General features: G+C 41.7%; 1 protein-coding gene across 1 annotated transcript in view; it reads right to left on the bottom strand.

Annotated features, from left to right (window-relative positions):
* FAM107B (family with sequence similarity 107 member B) overlaps positions 1 to 19799 on the bottom strand; it is a 228164-nt gene that overhangs the window by 128488 nt on the left and 79877 nt on the right. The window contains exon 2 of the mRNA XM_025853565.1: positions 4479 to 4539. Within this exon, the coding sequence (XP_025709350.1) occupies positions 4479 to 4539 (61 nt within the window). The remainder of the gene's footprint in view (positions 1 to 4478; positions 4540 to 19799) is intronic.

The following is a 19799-nucleotide window of genomic DNA, read 5'->3' as shown; positions in this document are numbered from 1 at the left end:
AAGGAACACATCCCATGGCAATGCAAAAAGGAAAGAAAACCCACAGAAAGAAAGACCTGGGAGCAGGTGGCCACATGAGCCATGCAGACCAAAATGTCTGCCAACTTTGATGTAGCAGCTGCTGAGAAACGAGGCATAAACCCAGGTGAGAACATGTAAACTCTGCCCCTGTCCTCGGCTACTTCCAAAAACTGGCTTATCTTCAGGGGGTCATATTGTCAGGCTTTCAATTACGCCTTCTTGCTGACACATAGATCCTTCTGTTTGGAACTATGGCTTCCTTCTTGTCACTATTAGTAAAGTATCGTTGTTTTTTTCCTCTATTTTTCAGACAACCTCATGGCCACCTCAAAGGAACTTTTATGTCTGGAAATCTTTCCTTCACAATACTTCCACTTGTATCACCATTTTTCATGGGTCCATTACCTCATTCTTCTTTTTTCCTGTGCAGTTATAGGCATAATGTTATAGAAGGATGCAAGATGTCTCCCAAATGGTACCTTCGGATAAAAGATCTAACCTTACTTGTAAACAGACATAACCCCTGTTTTTAAGGAACACACAGCCCGACGGAATCTTCGTTGAGTGTCCCCATGATTCCGGGGCCTTATTCAGGTCAAGAAAGTGGCTAACCGCACGTCGTGACTACAGCCAGAAAGGCCCCCTCTTCTTTACCTGCTTGCTAATGTTGAAAAATCCCTTTAATAGCCACGGAATTCTTTCACTCCATAGGTGGATTTGCAGCTTAAAATAACAATAGGCTGGAGGACAGGCATAACATAATGATGTAAATTAATTATGTACCAAGATATACATGCCTGAGTGCACGTTCTTTTGATGGTAGCAAAGCTGGGGACCGAAGGTAGTGAGGAGGGATCCCCACTGAGGAGGGGCAGGGCACAAAAAGGGTAGGCTGAGGCAAAGGTAAACTGTATCTGATGATGAACCTGCCTAGCACTGGTCATGCTGAAATGAAGCACCAGCTGACAGCAACTCATGGTGTACCATGGTGTATCACACCACAAAAGGGACTTATTATAAATGGGCTACCCTCTCCACTCAGCCAATATATCCATGAAGTCAAGGGGAAGTGCCACCTGATTCTGAATAAGTATTAGGGTCCCATCTATTACAGGCATGTCACTTACTAAAAAAAAAAAACCTCAAATGTACAGACCCTGAATTATTAGACAGCAAAGGACAGGCAATGATGATGGTAAAATTTAAACGCACTTCCAGTTAACCTGTCATAGCCCCTGGGTAGACCCTGTAAGTAGAAATCATAGGTCTCGGGATAAAGTAACAGATGCTTAAGGATTCAGTCATCAGCTAAAAAAGGGGCCAGATATCAAATAGGTATCACTTTCGATTCAATTCATGGTATTTGGTTTTCACCTTATAAATATCCTGGCTAATGTGTCTTTATTCACAAAAGGATTTCATATCTATCCTTTGAGACCCAGCTCATATGCCACAAACCCTTGGATAACTTCCCGGATCCCCCAAACTGAGTTTTTCTTATCTCTTTGGTTCCTCATCCTTCCACTCCTGCTCGTGTTTTAGCATGTGCTGTACCCCACCTGTTCTCTTAGTTTTCTGCGTCCATGTTTTAGAGACATTATTTAACTATAAGCTCCAAAGGCAAGACTTCCACAGAACCCTGCTTTCTCTAAAACTTTTATTTTACTTATCTAAGGCTATAATTTCTCTATAATTTACATTTTCCTTTTATTTGTTTAATGGCTGCGTTTCTCATTTTCCCATAAATTCCATGATACATAGAGTCACGTCTGTCCTAGTTACCACTCTAAATATAGCATAATTCCTAGCACAATGTCTAGCACATGGTAGGTACTCAATAAACATTTCTTAGTTAATGTATTATATGTTCATACTTTTCAAACAACCTGGCAGACACAACTTAATACATAACAGGATTTCAAAGAATGGTTAATAAACACAGTAAATCTGAACTAAATGGACTAAAACTAGACACACAAGTATACTAATGCCACAGTGTAGAGACACATGCTTGGAGTAAATCCTGAGTATAGAAGAGGGACTTTGCAGCAAGTCCCAAAGTTAGTGAATCCAAGTGAACTCAACTCACTTTTTAGAAATAGTGAGAAATTTTTGCATTTTCTGTTTGAAATTTCTACTTAGAGAGTAGGGTTATTAGGTGTTTTTGAAAAAAATAGGGAAGTAAGCCATTTATTCATAATCCAAAATCTAAAGCCATACAATTAAATCACAAAAAAATTGGGATTATAGATTTCTAATTAAACAGTGCCCCTCTTTCTGTGGAATTATGTTCATTTGGATCTCTGACTCCAAATGTATTGTGGAGGGAAATCTTTACCATTACACTACATTTCTAGTCACACACTCCTAGGGCTTAAAGATCTAGGGTGCTAGAAGACTGTTTGAGAATTGGATCCTTGATTTCTCACTCAGAGATGTCATAGTAGGACCTGTTGGAGTCAACTCATGTCTTAGAAAAGCCTTGGTGAGTAGCAGTGTCTTCACAACATGTGGGATAATCAAGGCTTTGGATGTCTTCAAAATCTTGTGGACACTCTGCCAAGACAGCAAATGATACCATTTACAACAGCAACTGGGAAACTCAAAATCTCTTGGCCAAATTTGCATTGACCCAGCAATGGCCCTTAATCCAGCCTTCTCTAGCCGAGGAACTGAAAACCAAGAGTAAGTGTGCAAAAGAGGCACTCAGAACAATTTTCAGGGGTATAATATGCAAGCTCCAAATCTGCCCTCCTAAGCCCCTACTTTCAAACTCCAAAACTCCTAGGGTGCCTGGGTGGCTCATTCGGTTGAGCATCCGACTCTTGGTTTCGGCTCAGGTCATGATCTCAAGGTCGTGAGATGGAGCCCTGAATCGGGCTCCATGCTCAGTCTGCTAGTCCCTCTTCCTCTGCGTTCTCTCTCTCTCTTTCTTCCTCTCTCTTTCTCTCAAATAAGTAAAATCTTAAAAAACAAACAAACAAAAAACCTCCAAATCTCCTTCTGAGCAACATCAACTCAAGGAAACTTCTTAGATTCTACTTCCTCAATGCTCCCAGTGGTATTTGGGTTGTGTCAATCTTTTCACATTATTTCTCATGTTCCAAACACATCTACACAAGGCAAGGTTCATGTCTTATTCTCTTTTATAGGCCAGAAATCTAAAATAGTCATAGAGTTGGCCACATCAAACCCACCCTACCTGCATCTCCATTACACAGAGAAAGAAAATGCCTTGCATATAGCGGACACAAAGGACTCAGTAAGAATTTACTGAATGACTATTAAGTGCCAGCCACTGTCCAAGGTGCTAAGATACCATTAAACAAGATAGGCAAGGTTTCTGCTCTCTAGGGGACAATAAGTAACCAAACCAATCCATGGAAGGATAATTTTAGATTGTAATAATAGTTGTGAAACAAATAAAATGGGCAATGAGATGAAGAGTGAGTTGAAAGAATGACAAATTAGTCTCTGAGACTAGACATTTCAGCTGATACCTGATTGATGAGAAAGAGCCAAGTCAGGCAAGGATCTACAAGAGGACAGTGTCCTAGGGAGAGGCACCAAAGTAAAGCAATGTTTGTTATTGCTGGGGGTAGACAATTGGGAGGGGTATAGAGGAAGATGGTGGAGCTGTTTAATTGCTAATTCTTTCCCCATCTATATCAGAGCAGGGTGCCACCTTTCCCCCCACTTTGCATACTTTTTTCATTACCATCTCTGTTTTCTCAATTCTGCTCCCTGACTTCCATTAAATTCCATGAACACAAGCCTCTGCCAGGAGCAAACACATCTGGAGCCCTCTTCTAACCCCTTAATATCTAAAACACCAAACTAGAAGTCATTTGAATATAGACGCAGAGAGTATCAAGATTTCACTTTAATTATTATTAAGTCCATTCAACTAATGTTCATTTTTATGGCCATTACATGTCATTATCATTACTGATCATAGTCAGAAACTAAGTTATAAATTCACTCTCCGCTGTTTCTATCCATATTATCTCATAGGAAGTCCTATTATGGGGTAAATAACTTTAGCAAAGCTGCATATTTCACTATACACTAACAGAAAAAGAAACCCAGCAAATGCATCTAAAGAACATTTTCCAAGGTAATCATAAATACTTCAGTAAACAACTACACTACTTATTTTAGTCTTCCCGAATTTGAAATTTCTTCATCATTATCATCATTTACTTCATTGCGAGTATTTGTTCATCAAGAACTGTAATCAATAAAAGAAAGAAGAGAAGCAGCTAGTTTCTGCATCATAACCAGATTGCCTAGATGCCGTGCCTGGAATCCATTACCAGTGACATTTCTAGTCGTGTTTCCAGTCATTTGGAACACACAGACTTTCTTGTGCAATATGCAAAGCTTTTGGATGCTGTAAGCCCTGCTGGCAGCAACAGCAACCCAGAAAAGGAGGTGTCACACTGAATGTACTCTACCTGATGCCATCTTCTGTCCCAACTCGAGGCATTTAGGTTCTTCCTGGGATTCCTCTTCTTCCTGAGTTCCAGTCCCACAAACCAGAAAAATAGGGAGAAAGTAAAAATATGCATTAACTTACAGCAACACTTTCTGCAAACCTACTGAATTAATATGAGGGCAAGATCTGACAATATTAGACCAAGCCCTTATGAACTGAAGCTTTGGACAAGCTACAAATTCAACAGAAGATGTTGAGTAGAATAACTACAGACAACTACGGTGCTGGGTTACATACTCCACGGTGTCAATCACAGGAAACTGTCTATGGATGTTGTCCCTGAAGCAGTACAATCCAGGGGCCCTCTGTGACTAAAAGGTTGGGAACATCAACTACTTAGACATAGCGGCAGTGGGTTTCTCCATGCGACAGAAATTCTGCCAGCATGGTGTAACAGAGATAATTATGCCTTACTTTTCATGATTCAAAGAGCTGATTCATTGTATTTTTTAAATTCTATCACAATTCACAGTTATTTTGATCCCTGGCAAGTTGAGTGAACACATTCTTCTCTGAGTTCTGGTACGATATTCTTTAATGACAATTGTGACTCCTGTGGCATTGATAAAATAGACCCAGCTAGGAGTGAGGGAAGTAAATTAAGAGGAATGTCTGTCTACACAGTGCCTTTCTAAATTTGTCTGCAAGATGACTTTATGCTGATTCCTTCATTTATTTTTTTCTCTCTATGAACAAATATTTGTTGAGTGCCTCGTAGGGGCTATTTCTGTGAGACCTTAATTTCTATGCAAGATTCTTTCAATTACACTGATGCCTACTCAGCTTCCTTCCCAGACTGGCACACTTTCTACACATACTTTGTGCCTCAAAAGAATTTAGCCCAATAGAAGATGTTTTGGACCACAATAAAGCATGTGGGTGCAGAGTTCCATAAATGGTAAATGAGGCTACTCTGTGAGCAAAATGGAACAATGCACTCAAAAATTGATATACATTGTAGGATCATTCCCCAATTTGTTCTAAGTTTGCACCTCCTAAGTAATGTCTCATCCACATGAGAATCCACCAGACTCTTCAAGCTTGGTTAGTAAGATAAAGAAGTGTTCTATTCAATTCACAAAGAATAGTTTCTTTTAAGTTGCCATCAGTATCAACTTATAAGGGAGTTGATTTCACCTGTGTTGAGAACAAATGTTTTTCCAGAAATCAAAAATCCTCCTCAAATGTTCATCAGGGACCAGTTCCAAAAATTTGTCCTACTTTTAAAACCCATTACCGTATTGGCATGGGCAATTTGGGTAAACAAGCCTTCAGTTCAATTATCTCAAATTTATATGTTGTAAGAAATTTTTAATGAAAATTGCCTTCCAAATTATATTTCTAAAAAGGATGTGAATTAATACAATACCAAAGGACATGTAAATGACAGAAAGCCCCATTATACAGAAACAAAATGCAGCAAATAATTTCTTGTTTCACAAGGCCCAATAGGACGGTATGTAATGAAAACATAAGGAGTTATTTTATAATACAGCCACAGGGGAAGTCTCTCAAGATGCCCAAATAACCAAACAAAGTTGTTTGATAGATGAAAGGATTCTCCTTTGAGCCAATAAGACTGTTTACTTTTTTATTGCTCTGAATTCCAGAATTGTGAAATAATGTAGCTCTTTAGCTTTCCTCCAGACATATTTATTATTTTATTTGAAATTGCCCCTCCCCCAATTTTCTCATTAAGTAGTAAAAATTGCAAAGCCCTGGAAAGATCTGCAGATGGAAGGATATTTGGAATCCTCTGGGTTGGAAAGCGCTCAGCATAGAATAAACAAGCATCTGTCTTCCATAGTGTAAACTATGTTCTATTTAATATTTTTTAAATGTTTTATTTATTTATTCATAAGAGTCAGAGAGAGAGAGAGAGAGAGAGAGAGGGGCAGAGGGAGAAGCAGGCCGATGCAGGGCTCGATCCTAGGACCCCGGGATCATGACCTGAGCAGAAGGCAGACGCTTAACCATCTGAGCCACTATGTTCTATTTAGAGAAAAAAGACCGAGCTCCTTAGATTCTTTTATTTCTTCTCTTCAGTGCAAGTCTGTGATTTGCTGAGTTCGTTCTTACTGGTTTTTTCCCAGCAAAGCCAGAATAAAATGGCAACAGTCTAACTATAGTAGACATCTGTTGATTTTGCTGCCTGGCACTCACTCAATCTAGTAAGTGTGTCCTGATTTCCTCTTTAAAGTCTTCCCTTCTGACACTTAACCAATTGTTGTTCCTATGAAACCAGCCCAGAGCCCCATGCCATCTCCCTCCCCACTGCTAAGGGTGGTCATGTGACCCAGGGCTAGGCCCATCAGTCCACCGCATTTCCCTGTGATTGGTTCAGAGTAGTCATGTGACCCAAATCAGGGCTAATGAGAGATTTTCTCTGGACTTCTGGGAACTTGACTCCTATTCTTACCCCCTGAAACCTGAAACAGCTGTGAGGGTTGGAGCTGCTGCCGTCTGCACAAAGGAAGGCAGAGCCAAGAGGTGGACTGATAGCGAGTCCCAGTGATACCATTGGAGCCCCAAATCGAGGCATGCCTGAAGCAGGCTTAACCTTGGCTTTTCAGCCACGTCAACTATTATTCATGCGTTTTTAAAAAATATGTTGATTTTTAAAATAATCCATTTTAGGATGCCTGGGTGGCTTAGCTGGTTAAGTGGCAGACTCTTGGTTTTGGCTCAGGTCGTGATCTCAGGGTAGTGAGATCAAGTCCAGCATTGGGCTCTGTGCTCGGTGTGGAGGTGCTTGAGAGTCTCTCTCTTCCTCTCCCACTGCCTTTCCCTAGTACTCCCCCAAAATAAATAAATAAATAAATCTTTTTAAAAAGCACAACTCATTTCTATCATGTTTTCTGTCACTTCTAACAGAACCAGCTGATACACCTCAGCTCTGGATAGCCAGAGTGGGGTGCCTTGATCATTGGCTTCACTGCTTGAGCAATAATAGTTAAAAAACAAAAACAATAAAAAATTAACTAATTAGTTAAAACATTAACGGTATAACCTCACTGACATACTTCAAGTCAGTTTAAGTTGGCCTCATAGTTTTACAACACTAGCTGCTGGCATTTCACTCTAGGAAAGCAAGTTTAGAAACATAATGATAGTTTGAGAGAAAAATAGAATTCTTGACCAAGAATTAAGGAGATCTGGTCCCATTTGTCTCCACCTGTTGCACCAAGTACATGACTGACTCTTGGCTTCAACTTCCTTCATTTGGAAAATGGATCCCAAATATAACCATTCCTTACCAAGAAAGTTGAATTCTAATTTTAAATAACTGTTTCTGTGTCACCAAACATTTGAGGAGTCTTCAAGTTTTCTCTATTATGGGCTATACTACAAAGAACATCTTTCAGTGTAAGGATTGTCATTATTTTAAATTATTTTGGATTAAAGTTTCAAGGGTAGGATCCTGGATCAAAGGTCATGAATGATACAGACTGTAAAACTCCCCCAAAAAATATTTCAGCAAATTAATGTGTTAAAATGTGACCATTTCGTTACAACCTCTCTAGCAATATCTACGTCCATATTTTGATGGATAGGAAGAGTCTCCTGTTGGAGGTAATTTTAGAAACAGATAATCCAACACTCACCATATTCCGGTGCCAAGGGTCTCTTACTGCATTGCATTGCTACTAGTGAATATATGTTTAATTTCCCATGAAATCCAGTATCTAAGCCTTGTCTATCCCACTACACTATAGGATCTTCCAGGACAAAAACTATGCTTCCTCTTCAAGTTTCATTCAGGCTCTACCCTCTTTGTCAACAGGTGCTTGTTAAACAATTATTGAATGGATCCAATTGTTTGCCTACTTTACATTTTTGTTTAATGTTTAACCTAGTAACACATCCCACAATAAAAAGTCAAGTGTTGTTCCTCCTGATAACAAAGATCAGGGGTCAGTTTCTCCAAGAAGGCCCTGAAGCAGGCCCTGTCTCCATCCCAAACTCTACCCCATTCAAAATTTAAGATGTACAGTCAGAGACCGTTTCTTGAGTGCTTGCCGTGTGTCAAACTGTGTGGTATGTGTAGAGCTCATTAGTCCTCAACAACTCCTCGAGGTAGGTGACCTTATTGTTGTCAGTCCTGGTTTATGGATGGAGAAACAGAGGCTCAGTGGAGCTCATTCACCCTGTAGTGGATACTGTGATGTGCTGCCTGGAGGCCCCTTTAGGACTGAAAGATTGATTGTCACAGTTACAGGAAATGTGGTTAATAGCATGCAGCTGTCAGCATCCTAGGAGAGAGCTGCAAGTGCAGGTGGTCCTCGGACTTGTTGACTTGAGGGCAGAGAGGCCCGATCCCTTCACCCCATCTCAAGACAACTCTGAAGGGCCCTTCTCACTCCAGAGCTGCCTGTGAGGTTGGTGAGGACTTCACTGAGAAACTTCACTGTAGCCCCTTACCCCCCTCTGACTAATCCTGCTTTCTTTTCTTCCCTTCCACAAGAGTTGATCCCCAAAGCACTCCCTAATAAATCTTGTAGGTGCTACTCTCCGTTTCAGAGTCAGCTTCCCGGGAACCCACCAACACAACCAAAATAACATTTCCTTGAAGTGCCAAAAGGGGATTCAGACCCAGGTTTACCTGGGTCCAAACCCCATGATGTAAACCACTATACTAAACTCCCTCCTTAATACTAATGCTTCTCCTTTGTTAAAACTGTGGGTGCCTGGGCCCCAGCCCAGATGCTGATTTGCTAAGTACGAGGTTTGGGATGACCAACCATCCTGATTTGCTTGGGGCTGAGGGTTCTCCAGGATGCAGGACTTCTGGTGCTAAAACTAAGGAAGTCTTGGCAAACTGAGATGAGTTGGTCACTCTAATTGGAGTGTGGCCCTGCTATCTGCTATTTAAATGACCTCTGGATGTTTCTGATGCATTGAAAATGCTTTAGAAATATGGTATAATGATAGAAGGAAATCCTAATTATGGGTGAGTGTTGTTAAAGATTTTATTATTTATTTGAGAGAGAGAGTGAGCGAGAGAGAGCACAAGCTGGGGGAGAGGCAGAGGAAGAGAGAGAAGAAGGCTCCCCACTGAGCAGGGAGCCCGACCCAGGGCTCAATCTGCAGACCCTGGGATTACGACCGGAGCTACCCAAGTTCCCCTATGGGTGAGTATTTTTAAGCTAACATTTTGAACTCTCTATGTAACATAGAGCTTTACAATCTGTTTAGCAAATATTATTGTCCTCATTTTACAGATGAGGAAACTTAAAGAGGTCAGAGAAATCAAGGAACTTTCCCCGAGTCACACAGCTAATAAGTGAGCCTGAAGACAAACCCAACTGAGGGATGCCTGGGTGGCTCAGTCGGTTAAGGGTCTGCCCTCAGTTCAGGTCATGATCTCAGAGTCCTGAGATTGAGCCCTGCATCGGGCTCCCTGCTCAGTGGGGAGACTGCTTCTCCCTCTGCGCCTTCCCCCCTGGCTTGCGTTCTCCCTCTTTCTCTCTCTCTCAAATAAATAAATAAAATCTTAAAAAAAAAACCCAATTGAGTCTAGAATCTATGCTCATAACCACCTCTCCTTACTGCACCCAGAATGACTTGTTCTCTCTAAATTTCCTCATCTGGAGATGGAGATAACAATATCTATGTCCATGAGTTGTTGTGGGGATAAAATAATATATGTAAAGCATCTATTCAATGCCTGCTGCAGAGGGAATATATATTGTGCACCTTTCCTTTTCCCCTAGTGTAAACAAATAATTGGTTTGTATGTCCCTTTTTTTCCCTACTGGACCACAAAGAAGAGGATTAGAGGTCACATTCACCAAGAGCTCTTTCCTGACTATGTAGAACTTCACAAAATTCACTTTAAATCAATATACTTTGCTGAGGAACTTCCATCTGCGTGGCATTCTGCTAGAAAATGTGCGGAATACCACAGTGAATAGGACATCATCTTGGACCTCCAGGAACTCATAACCACAGGAGAGCCAGATGACATTGATTTTTATTTTCTTAGGGAAAGAAAAATCCTAATTCTAACAAATAACTTTCTCCCCCCGGCCCCTTCATGTGGTGTAGGGTATAGATCATGTAGGAGAAAGAGTACAGAGAATTTCAATATTAGAACCTGAGAGAAAGAGCTTGATTAGCACTTAGGAGAGATGGAAGGGTACCATAAATAAAGTAAGCTCACCCATGTCCTTAGCTTCCTCTTTCTGGGTGGGCAAAAACACAATTCCAAAGCTCTAAACAAATCTTTGAGCCTTCAAAGAAGTGATTCTGGACCCCAATAGGCAGCGTAAGTGGTAGAAGCATCTAGTCAATTTTAAGACATGGCGTGTAGTTGTCATTTTAAAAAATTAAGGCAGCACATACAACTATTCTGAAACGTGCCAAGAACTATAGAGCAAGTGGGCGGAGACAGAAGCAAAGCCCATTGTCATCCCACAGGGTGGTGGAAGGATGTGGCCTTGGAGTTAGGGAGACCAGGGTTCAAATCCTGGCTCTGCCTTGTAAGGAACTCTGTGAGCCTCAGTTTCCTCATCAAAAAGTAAAGCCCATCACTTGGTGTCCTAACAGGATTGCTGCAAAGGTTAAATGAGAAAGATAAGAATATCACACTAGTCACTTAATGTGGGATGGGGTGGTCTCTGCTCTTCTAGCAGCCCTTCTGGTAAGAGCTGCCACCTCCCGGCCACAGGATTAATCCAGGCAAGTGGATATAACTTAATTTAGGCTAGTTATCATGACTTGGCTGGGACTTCTCAGCTTGGTTGGTGGATGTCTTACAATCTTAGGAAGGAGCCTCAGAACTAATGACACATCCCCTGACAGAACTCAAGAGAATGAACCCAATGCTCAATGAGAAGCAGAGGCAAAAGGCAGAGAGGGAGCTATGATGAACGTGGCCTTGTGTCCTATTCTGTGGTTTATCATTTATTTCTATATTCCTCTGCCAAATTTCTATTAGTTTCAGCTGCCCCTAAATTCTTGCAGCTCTGGGAATGCCCGTCAGATAACTTTAGACACAGGGGAGCCCAGGAAGATGGAAGGTGTCATTCCCAACCACTTCAGCGTCTCAGTCCAGCCACCACTGGATTCATAGAGGATATTCCTGAAGAGCAAACACTGTGGTTCACTCAGTGACCCAAGATCGGGGAGGCTCTGGGACCTTGATCAGAGACTTGGTCCACTGATCAGAGACTTGATTCATTCACGGCCTACGTGGTGCCCTAGAGCACTAAGTGCTTTTCTTCATCTCTACTTGTAGGAAAACTAAACAAAAAAAAAAGGAGAAGTATTAGATCCCATGCTTGTAAAACTGTAGTTCTCAGACTTGGGTGTATATCCAAATTACTTGGAGGACATGGCAAAAATACTGAGGAGGATCCGGCCCTTGTCCACTTGGATAAGACTGGGCCTCTGGATTCCTTTTGTTTTGTTTTGTTTTGTTTTTAGTGCTTTATTTATAGTGTTGTATCACAGTGGATAAGCACGTACATCGGAGTCAGATGAATGAGATACAAATTCCAGCTCTCCTACTTACCAGCCGTGGGATTTTAGTAAGTTCCTGAAGTCACCTGTGCTTCCGTTTTCTTGTGGGACGGTAGAGCTCACGCTAGCTTACACTAGCTTACATGAGCACTTCCCTTAGAGAGCGGTGGTGTGGTGAGTTTGCTAGTGGGTGAGAAGTGGAGCAGTGCCCGGCATGTGTTGGCAACCGATGGCTTCTTCTTTTAGGGAAGTGACTTCTTGCAAAGGCACGAACTACATAAGGACAGTTTTGTGTCAGCTCTTGTATCCATTCATTGTCTCCATGAATAGGACCATAGTCAACTGCTTAGTTGTGCTTAGATAAATAGTGACAAATGCTTTTATTTATTTTTTAAGGTAGGCTCCACGCCCAGCATGGAGCCCAATGTGGGGCTTGAACTCACGACCTTGAGATGAGGACCTGAGCTGAGATCAGGAGTCAAGATGCTTAGCTGATTGAGCCACCCAGTTGCCTCTGACAAATGCTTTTAAAAATCCGGTGTTCTGTCTCCTTTTGTGGTCCTTAAAGAGATCCCTGAAAGATGACAGCGCAGATGGAAAGATGTCAGGAGTCATCTGACATCCCCAAGTGAATCCGTTTTCTTGCGTATTTGCCAGTTTCCAAAATGTCATATACAAAGGACTTTCATTAATTTACTTTAGGTACATGGTTACAGCTCAGTTCATTTCACTGTCTGGGAAGTTCCCTAACAATCAGACTAAAATTTCTCCTGTTAATGACTCATTATTTTTTCTTTTTAACATAGCCTAAATTTTTATTAAGTTCTTGATTTTAATTCCATTACAGTTAACATACAGTGTTATATAGCTTCAAGTGTACCATATAGTGATTCAACACTTCTGCGCATCACTCAGTGCTCATCACAACAAGTGCACTCTTAAATCCCCTTCACCTATTTCCCCCATTCCCCCAGCCTCCTCCTCTCTGGCAAGCATCTTGGCTTGTCTTTCTCTCTTTTTTTTCTTTGCTCATTTGTTTTGTTTCTTAAATTTCACATATGAGTGAAATCATATGGTATGCATGTCTTTCTGAATGACTTATTTTGCTTAGCATTATATTCTCTAGCTCCATCCATGTTGTTGCAAATGGCAAGATTTGTTCCTTTTATGGCTGAGTAATATTCCATTCCAATATATATATTCCATATATATAATACACACACACATCACCTCTTCTTTACTCATTCATCTATCAGTGGGCACTTGGGGTGCTTCCATAATTTGGCTATTGTAAATAATGCTGCAATAAACGTAGGGGTGCATGTTTCCCTTTGAATTAATGTTTTTGTATTTTTTAGGTGAATCCCCAATAATGTGATTCCTGGATTACAGAGAAGTTCTGCTTTTAACTTCTTGAGGAAGCTCCATACTGTTTTCTAGAGTGGCTGCACCAGTTTCATTCCCACCAACAGTGTAGGAAAGCTTCTTTTTCGCCACATCCTTGCCAACACTTGTTTCTCGTGTTGTTGATTTTAGCCATTCTAACAGGTGTGAGGTGATATCTCAGTGGAGGTTTGATTTGCATTTCCCTGATGATGAGTGATGTTGAGCATCTTTTCATGTGCTGTTGGCTATTCTGGATGTCTTCTTTGGGGGAATGTCTATTTATGTCTTCTGCCCACTTTTTAATTGGATCATTTGTTTTTTGGGTGTTGAGTTATATCGGGTCTTCGTACATTTTGGATACTAGCCCTTTATCAGATATGTCATTTGCAAATATCTTCTCCCATTCCATAGGTTGTCTTTTTTTTATCATTTTATTTTTCATCATGATTAAGTGGATTTGATTAGCTCTCCTGGTGATGCTGATATACACCCAAGTGTGAGAATCACTGTTGTAAAGGATGGAAATTTGGCCTGGTGCTCAGACAATATCATAGGAGCCCTCTCTTTTAATGTCTCTTCATTTGTCCATTTCTGTCCCTGTGTCTCTTCTCAGGCTACTTTATTGCACCGTCAAGACCACCAGAAGCCCTGGGGCCCCATCCTTTCAGCTCCTGTTTCAAAGGGGGACAAGGAGTGTCTTAGTCCCTGCATTCACATTCAGAGTCCTAGAGGAAGACCCTGATTGGTCCATCTTGGTTCACATACTTGTCCCCAGTCTCAGCACATGCCTATCAGAGAATGGGGACTATGATTTTCCAGACCCATATTATTGCCCATCTCAAGAGCTGCTGGAGGGACAGTTACTGTGATTGGAAGCCTCACCAGAACCTCAGAAAACAGAAAGGCACAGTTCCCTAAAGGAAGGCAGGCTGTGTCCTGAAGTGGGGGAGGAAGGGATACTGGCCACATTACTGTTGAAAATATATACTTCTAGGCTGAATTCTCCAAAGCCACAGGACTAAAAATACCTACTGCTTTCTTAAGTGCCTAGCATGGGCCAGGAGCTTCATGTATGTTAGGTGTAATATGAGGTGATATTCAAAATATTTAACTGCATGGATTAGCTACCATCTAATCAGAATGGGGAGGGTCCTGCAGGACCCTGGAGGACAAGCCCTAACCCTTTGGTTCCTGGACTGTGCAGAATTCAGAGGTCAAGGAAAGAGGTAATGTGGGACATGGATGCCACTTAGGGGTTGGAGAACAGTTATATACTAGTCAATACAAAGGTGTTTTACTGTTTGAATAGCCAACATATTCTTACTGATGTATACCTACTGAATATTTTCAGCCCTCAGTAACATCTTATAAACCCCACTTCTAAACTAGAGGCACATCTAGGAAGTATGTTGTAACATGCTAGAGGTATGCAAACCTCTCTCTGGAGTATCATTTCACTCAAAGATTTGGGAGGGAAAAAACATCATTTGTATATTAAACCAAAACTGGTACCTTGCAGAAGGATATGTAGAACCGACATAAATATTGAGGGTGACCATGGAATGTCAAAAGAGTTTGGACACGGAGTCCCTGACATGGGAGTACTCCTGTAGACAAGACCAGAAGGCATTTTCAGGGATACTGCAATGTTGATATTTCTGTCCTCACTATACAGAAGGGGCCCTGGCAGTTTGAGGACTTTGTCTAAGGACGCATGTTTTAAATGGGGGCAAGAATCCACACCATCTGCCTGAGTCAGAGCCCCTGGTCTCTCAGCAATACCACATGTTTGCTCCTTGATGATGTTATTTTTAGAAATTTTAATCTTAAATGGAAAGGACAGCTAGTTATTGAATAGCTATACTTAGTAGAAGGACTAACTGAAGAGAACTTTGACTAAGGATGCACCTAAGGAAGAACATTGCAGAGGAATGAGCAATTGCTCCTCATGGTTAAGGAAGGCCCTCTAGAAGCTGCACCATCGTGTGTTTCAAGGTTTAGAGAGGTCCAGGCCAAGAAAACCACAGCACAAAACAACATTTGTCACATGGTGGAAACTTCAGAACCGGGAGCATAAGAAAGTTTGACATAATCTTTACGGCTGTAATTCAGTACACTTGTCCAAAATTTAAAGCTGCATAATGACTGCAAAAATAGTTGAAATAAAATAAACTGTCAGACTTCTGAGGGAATGGAAGTGATAAAACTAGTGGCCTCTACATGTTGCTATAGGACTGAATGTTTGTGCCCCCCTCAAGTTCATATGTTGAAATCCTAACCCCCAAAATGATGATATTTGGAGGTGAGGGCTTTTGAGGTGATTAGGTCATGAAGGTGGAAACTTTTTTTTTTTTTAAGATTTTATTTATTTATTTGAGAGAGAGAGACAGAATGAGAGAGAGCATGAGAGGGGAGAGGTCAGAGGGAGAAGCAGACTCCCCACTGAGCAGGGAGCCTGACGCAGGACTCGATCCTGGGACTCCAGGATCATGACCTGAGCCGAAGGCAGTTGTTAAACCAACTGAGCCACTGGGGTACCCCAAGGTGGAAACTTTATAAGAGACTAGGGCCCTTATGAAAGGGACCCCAGAGAGCTCCCTTGCCCCTCCCACCTGTGAGGACATAGTGAGAAGAAGGAGCCTATGCACCAGGAAACAGGCTCTCATCAGACCCCAAATCTGCTCATGTCTTGATCTTGGACTTCCAGTCTCCAAACTGAAAAATACATGGTTATTGTTTAAGCCATCCAATCCATGGTAGTTTGTGATAGCTGCCTGAATAGACTAAGACCCTGTTTAGCTGAGGATTATTCTACAACCTGCCTATAGATTTGTATTACAGAGCTTGAATGACAGGAGAACCCTATAACTCTTCAGCTACTCACAGCACCTAATTCTACTCCATAGGCACACTATAAACACTTGTTGAAAGAATGAATACGTAAATAATTTTTTTAAGAAAAAGTTTTTCCAAAATATCTCTTTTTTTCTCTGTAATACTGGAGCTTTAGAAAGCTATGTGTGGATATCACTGGAAGGCACACTGCTAAATAACCCTGGAAGAGGATACAAGTTTGAGGGAGAATGTGTCAAAAGGATTTCATACATATACTGTGAATGACAGAAGGAGTTTCTGGTGGAAATCGGGGTACCAGCTTTTAATCTGTCTCCATGTTGGTTCACAAAATTAGTAATATCTCATATCCACCTGGTACCTCTCAGTTTATAGAGAGTTGTCCAATACATGGTTTATTTGACTCCTTCAATAACTTCATGTGGTGAGCAGAGCATTATCTTCCTGTCTAGGGAAAATGCACTGTTTCCTCTGCTCACAGTTACAACACTTCTGACCCAGATATTTGGGTTTTCTCTCACACTAAATAATTCTCTGACACCAGCTCAGTGTTCACAATTCACTTCCAACACTAACCAGAGTTAGCACAGACCCCACAGGCTAAGGGCTCAGACCCTGCAAGACTGGCCCCACTGGTAGGTCTCCAGGTTACCCACAACTTCTGTCCAATTTGGTGACAGACTGGAGGTTCCCACAATGCCCTCCTTGGGCTCGATCATTTGCTAGAGATCCCAGAACACAGGAAAACAATGTACCTACTACTGCCAATTTATTACAAAGGATATTTTAAAGGATATACATGAACAAGCAGATGAAGAGGTATGTAGGGTAAGGTCTGGAAGGGTCCTGAGTGCAGGAACTTCTGTCTCTATGGAGCTGGTGTGTACCACCTTCCCGGGAGGTAGATGTGCTCACCAACCCAGAAGCTTTCCAAAACCTGTACTTGGGGGATTTTTAGGAAGGCTTCCTTGTATAGGCATAATCAATTATTAACTCCATTTCCAGCCCCTCTCCTCTCTGTGGAGAATTGGTGGTGGTGGGGGGCTGGGGAGCTGAAATTTCCAAACTTCTAATCATGGCTTGGTCTTTCTGATGACAAGTCCCCATCTAGGACCTCAGCTAGTGTTGCCTCATTAGAACAAAAGGTGCTCCTATCAGCCAGGAGATTCCAAGGGATTTAGGAGCTCTGTGCCAGATGTTCCTACCACTTAGGAAAGTACAAGAATTTAAGAGTTCTGTGTCAAGAACTCAGGTCAAAGACCAAATATTAGAACAAAAATTCTTCTACCACCCCTATCTACAAGGGTTTTAGGGGCTCTGTGTCAGGAACAGGGGGCAGAGACCAATATTATGTATATCTTTCTTACTATTTCACATGCCCATTTTCCACATAAGGAATTTGGGCCCCACAGTCACACAACTGTAAAGAAAGGTAAGGCCAGACACTTTGTTCACTCGCCGGTAAAGGAACACTTTCCAGTGCTCTTGTCCAACCCTCAGAGTTTAGGCAGAGGGATCAGAATATAGGAGGTCTCCTGGTAGGGATCAAAAAGCAGGGAAGGAGGAGTAGTGCTGCCAGAGACCCATGCTGCACTGGCATGAACACGTTCTTAGAGCTGTCCCAAGAATTCTGGAGTGACTTCTGAGCCCTGGGTTCATGTCCTGATCAGCCTCACTTTCAGGATTTATTCTAAGCCAAGACATTTGTGGAAGCTGGAATTATGTCTGTGAGCAGAGGTTACACCCTAGGCAGTGACACCCAGCGACTCTTTCAATTTCCTGTAGAACCTTCCAGAATAAGTAGAAATGTGATGGTGGACTTTTTTTGGCAAACCTAAATTTTTCTAGTCCTAGCAGAAGCTGAAGCTACAGTAAGAGAATTTAGACTCAATGTCCAGCAGCCAACCTCTTTTCATGAACTTTGAATTGACATAAAGTACTATTTATAAATTGCGCAAATGAACTTAAAATATTGTCTAGCTTCATCCTGGTGGGGGGGAAATGCTAAATTGGGGTTGCTTGATGCCAACTAAAGAATGGAAGAGAAGGAGGGAGGGACAGAGCCAGTGACTTGCTGTCCTGCACTCTCCTGGGCTCCAGCACTATGCAGGGTCCTGACTAAGCATACACCTCTTAAAACCACTTTTAAAGCAACATAATTTTTTCAATACAATTGTGCCAGATCTTTTATTTTTTTTAATTTTTAAAAAAGATTTTATTTATTTGAGAGAGAGAGAATGTGCACACCTGTGCACCTGTGTGCACGGGTGGGGCAGAGGGAGAGGATCTCACGCAGACTCTGTGCTGAGCTTGGAGACCAATCTGGGCTGGACATGGGACATGGGGCTCGACAGGGGGCTTAACGTGGGGCTCTATCCCACCGCCCTGAGATCAGGACCTGGGCCAAAATCAAGAGTTGGACACTCAACCAGTGGAGCCACCCAGGTGCCCTGCATCAGCTCTCTTCATTAGAGTGGTGTCATGGAACACAAGGCTTTTCAATTTCCCTCACAGAAGTTTTATGCTCAAAAAGACGGACATTGGGGAGGGTATGTGTTATAATGAGCACTGGGTATTATATGAGATGGATGAACCACAGACCTGTACCCCTGAAACAAATTATACATTATATGTTAATTAATTGAATTTAAATTTTAAAAAATTAAAAAAAAAAAAAAAGACCTTGCAGAGCCAGAGAGGATTAAGGATTTCCCTGGGTCAATATGTACCTCTCAGCTTTCTGGCTGTGGTCCCAATAAGAGAATTTTTGGAAAAAAATCCTATTCTTCCACCAGTCCTCATTAACATCATTTTAGAAAGACAGTGACATCTGATGGGAAATGAGAGTCAGAAGAGCCACCTGGCAGTCCCACATAATTGTGTGAAGCTGACCAAGTTCACACTGCCCTGGGCTTCATTTCCTCCTTAACAAAATGAACAGGAATGCAGCCCTTCCCCATGTCATGGCAATGCTTCCAGACCAAATAAGAGAGGGAGCAGGAAAAGCACCCTGATTTCTCTTACATAACAGAAGGTTCAACATTCATGTTATTTGGAAAGAGAGAATTAAAAAGGTCAGTATCTTTTTGCTTCATCAAAACCCAGGCACTTCTGTGTAAATACAAAATCAACACAAATGGACAGAATTCTGTCACCCTGCACACAGTGGTCACTCAGCGAATATTCATGGCTTGTGGGCTGACCTCACATACAGACAATCGCAGGTCTGCTTGGGATGCCAGAAAACTCAGCAAGAGAAGGAACAAGTTGGGGGGTGGGGAAGGCAGGTAAAAATGAAAAGTGCTGCCCAGAGTTCTTTTCTTCCCTTTTCATACCTCTCTGCCTTTAAATGCTTCTCTGCCCGATTCTTACTCGTAGATAAAGCCTGACAGACCCACTCCTAGACCATAAAGGTCAAGGTCATCACACACTCATACATACACACAAACACACACATAGACGAACATACATACACAAACATATACACTCCAATGCACACATATGCCCACAACTCAAACACACACATATACACATGCACACAAACACACAGACATACACTTAAATACACATACAAAGA

This window comes from Callorhinus ursinus, unplaced genomic scaffold (assembly GCF_003265705.2).
Source record: "Callorhinus ursinus isolate GAN/ISIS: 27379988/994484 unplaced genomic scaffold, GSC_fseal_2.0 scaffold36, whole genome shotgun sequence".
Lineage (NCBI taxonomy): Eukaryota > Metazoa > Chordata > Mammalia > Carnivora > Otariidae > Callorhinus > Callorhinus ursinus.
The sequence above is the reverse complement of the archived record's forward strand: the minus strand, read 5'-3'. Positions and strand labels throughout refer to the sequence as shown.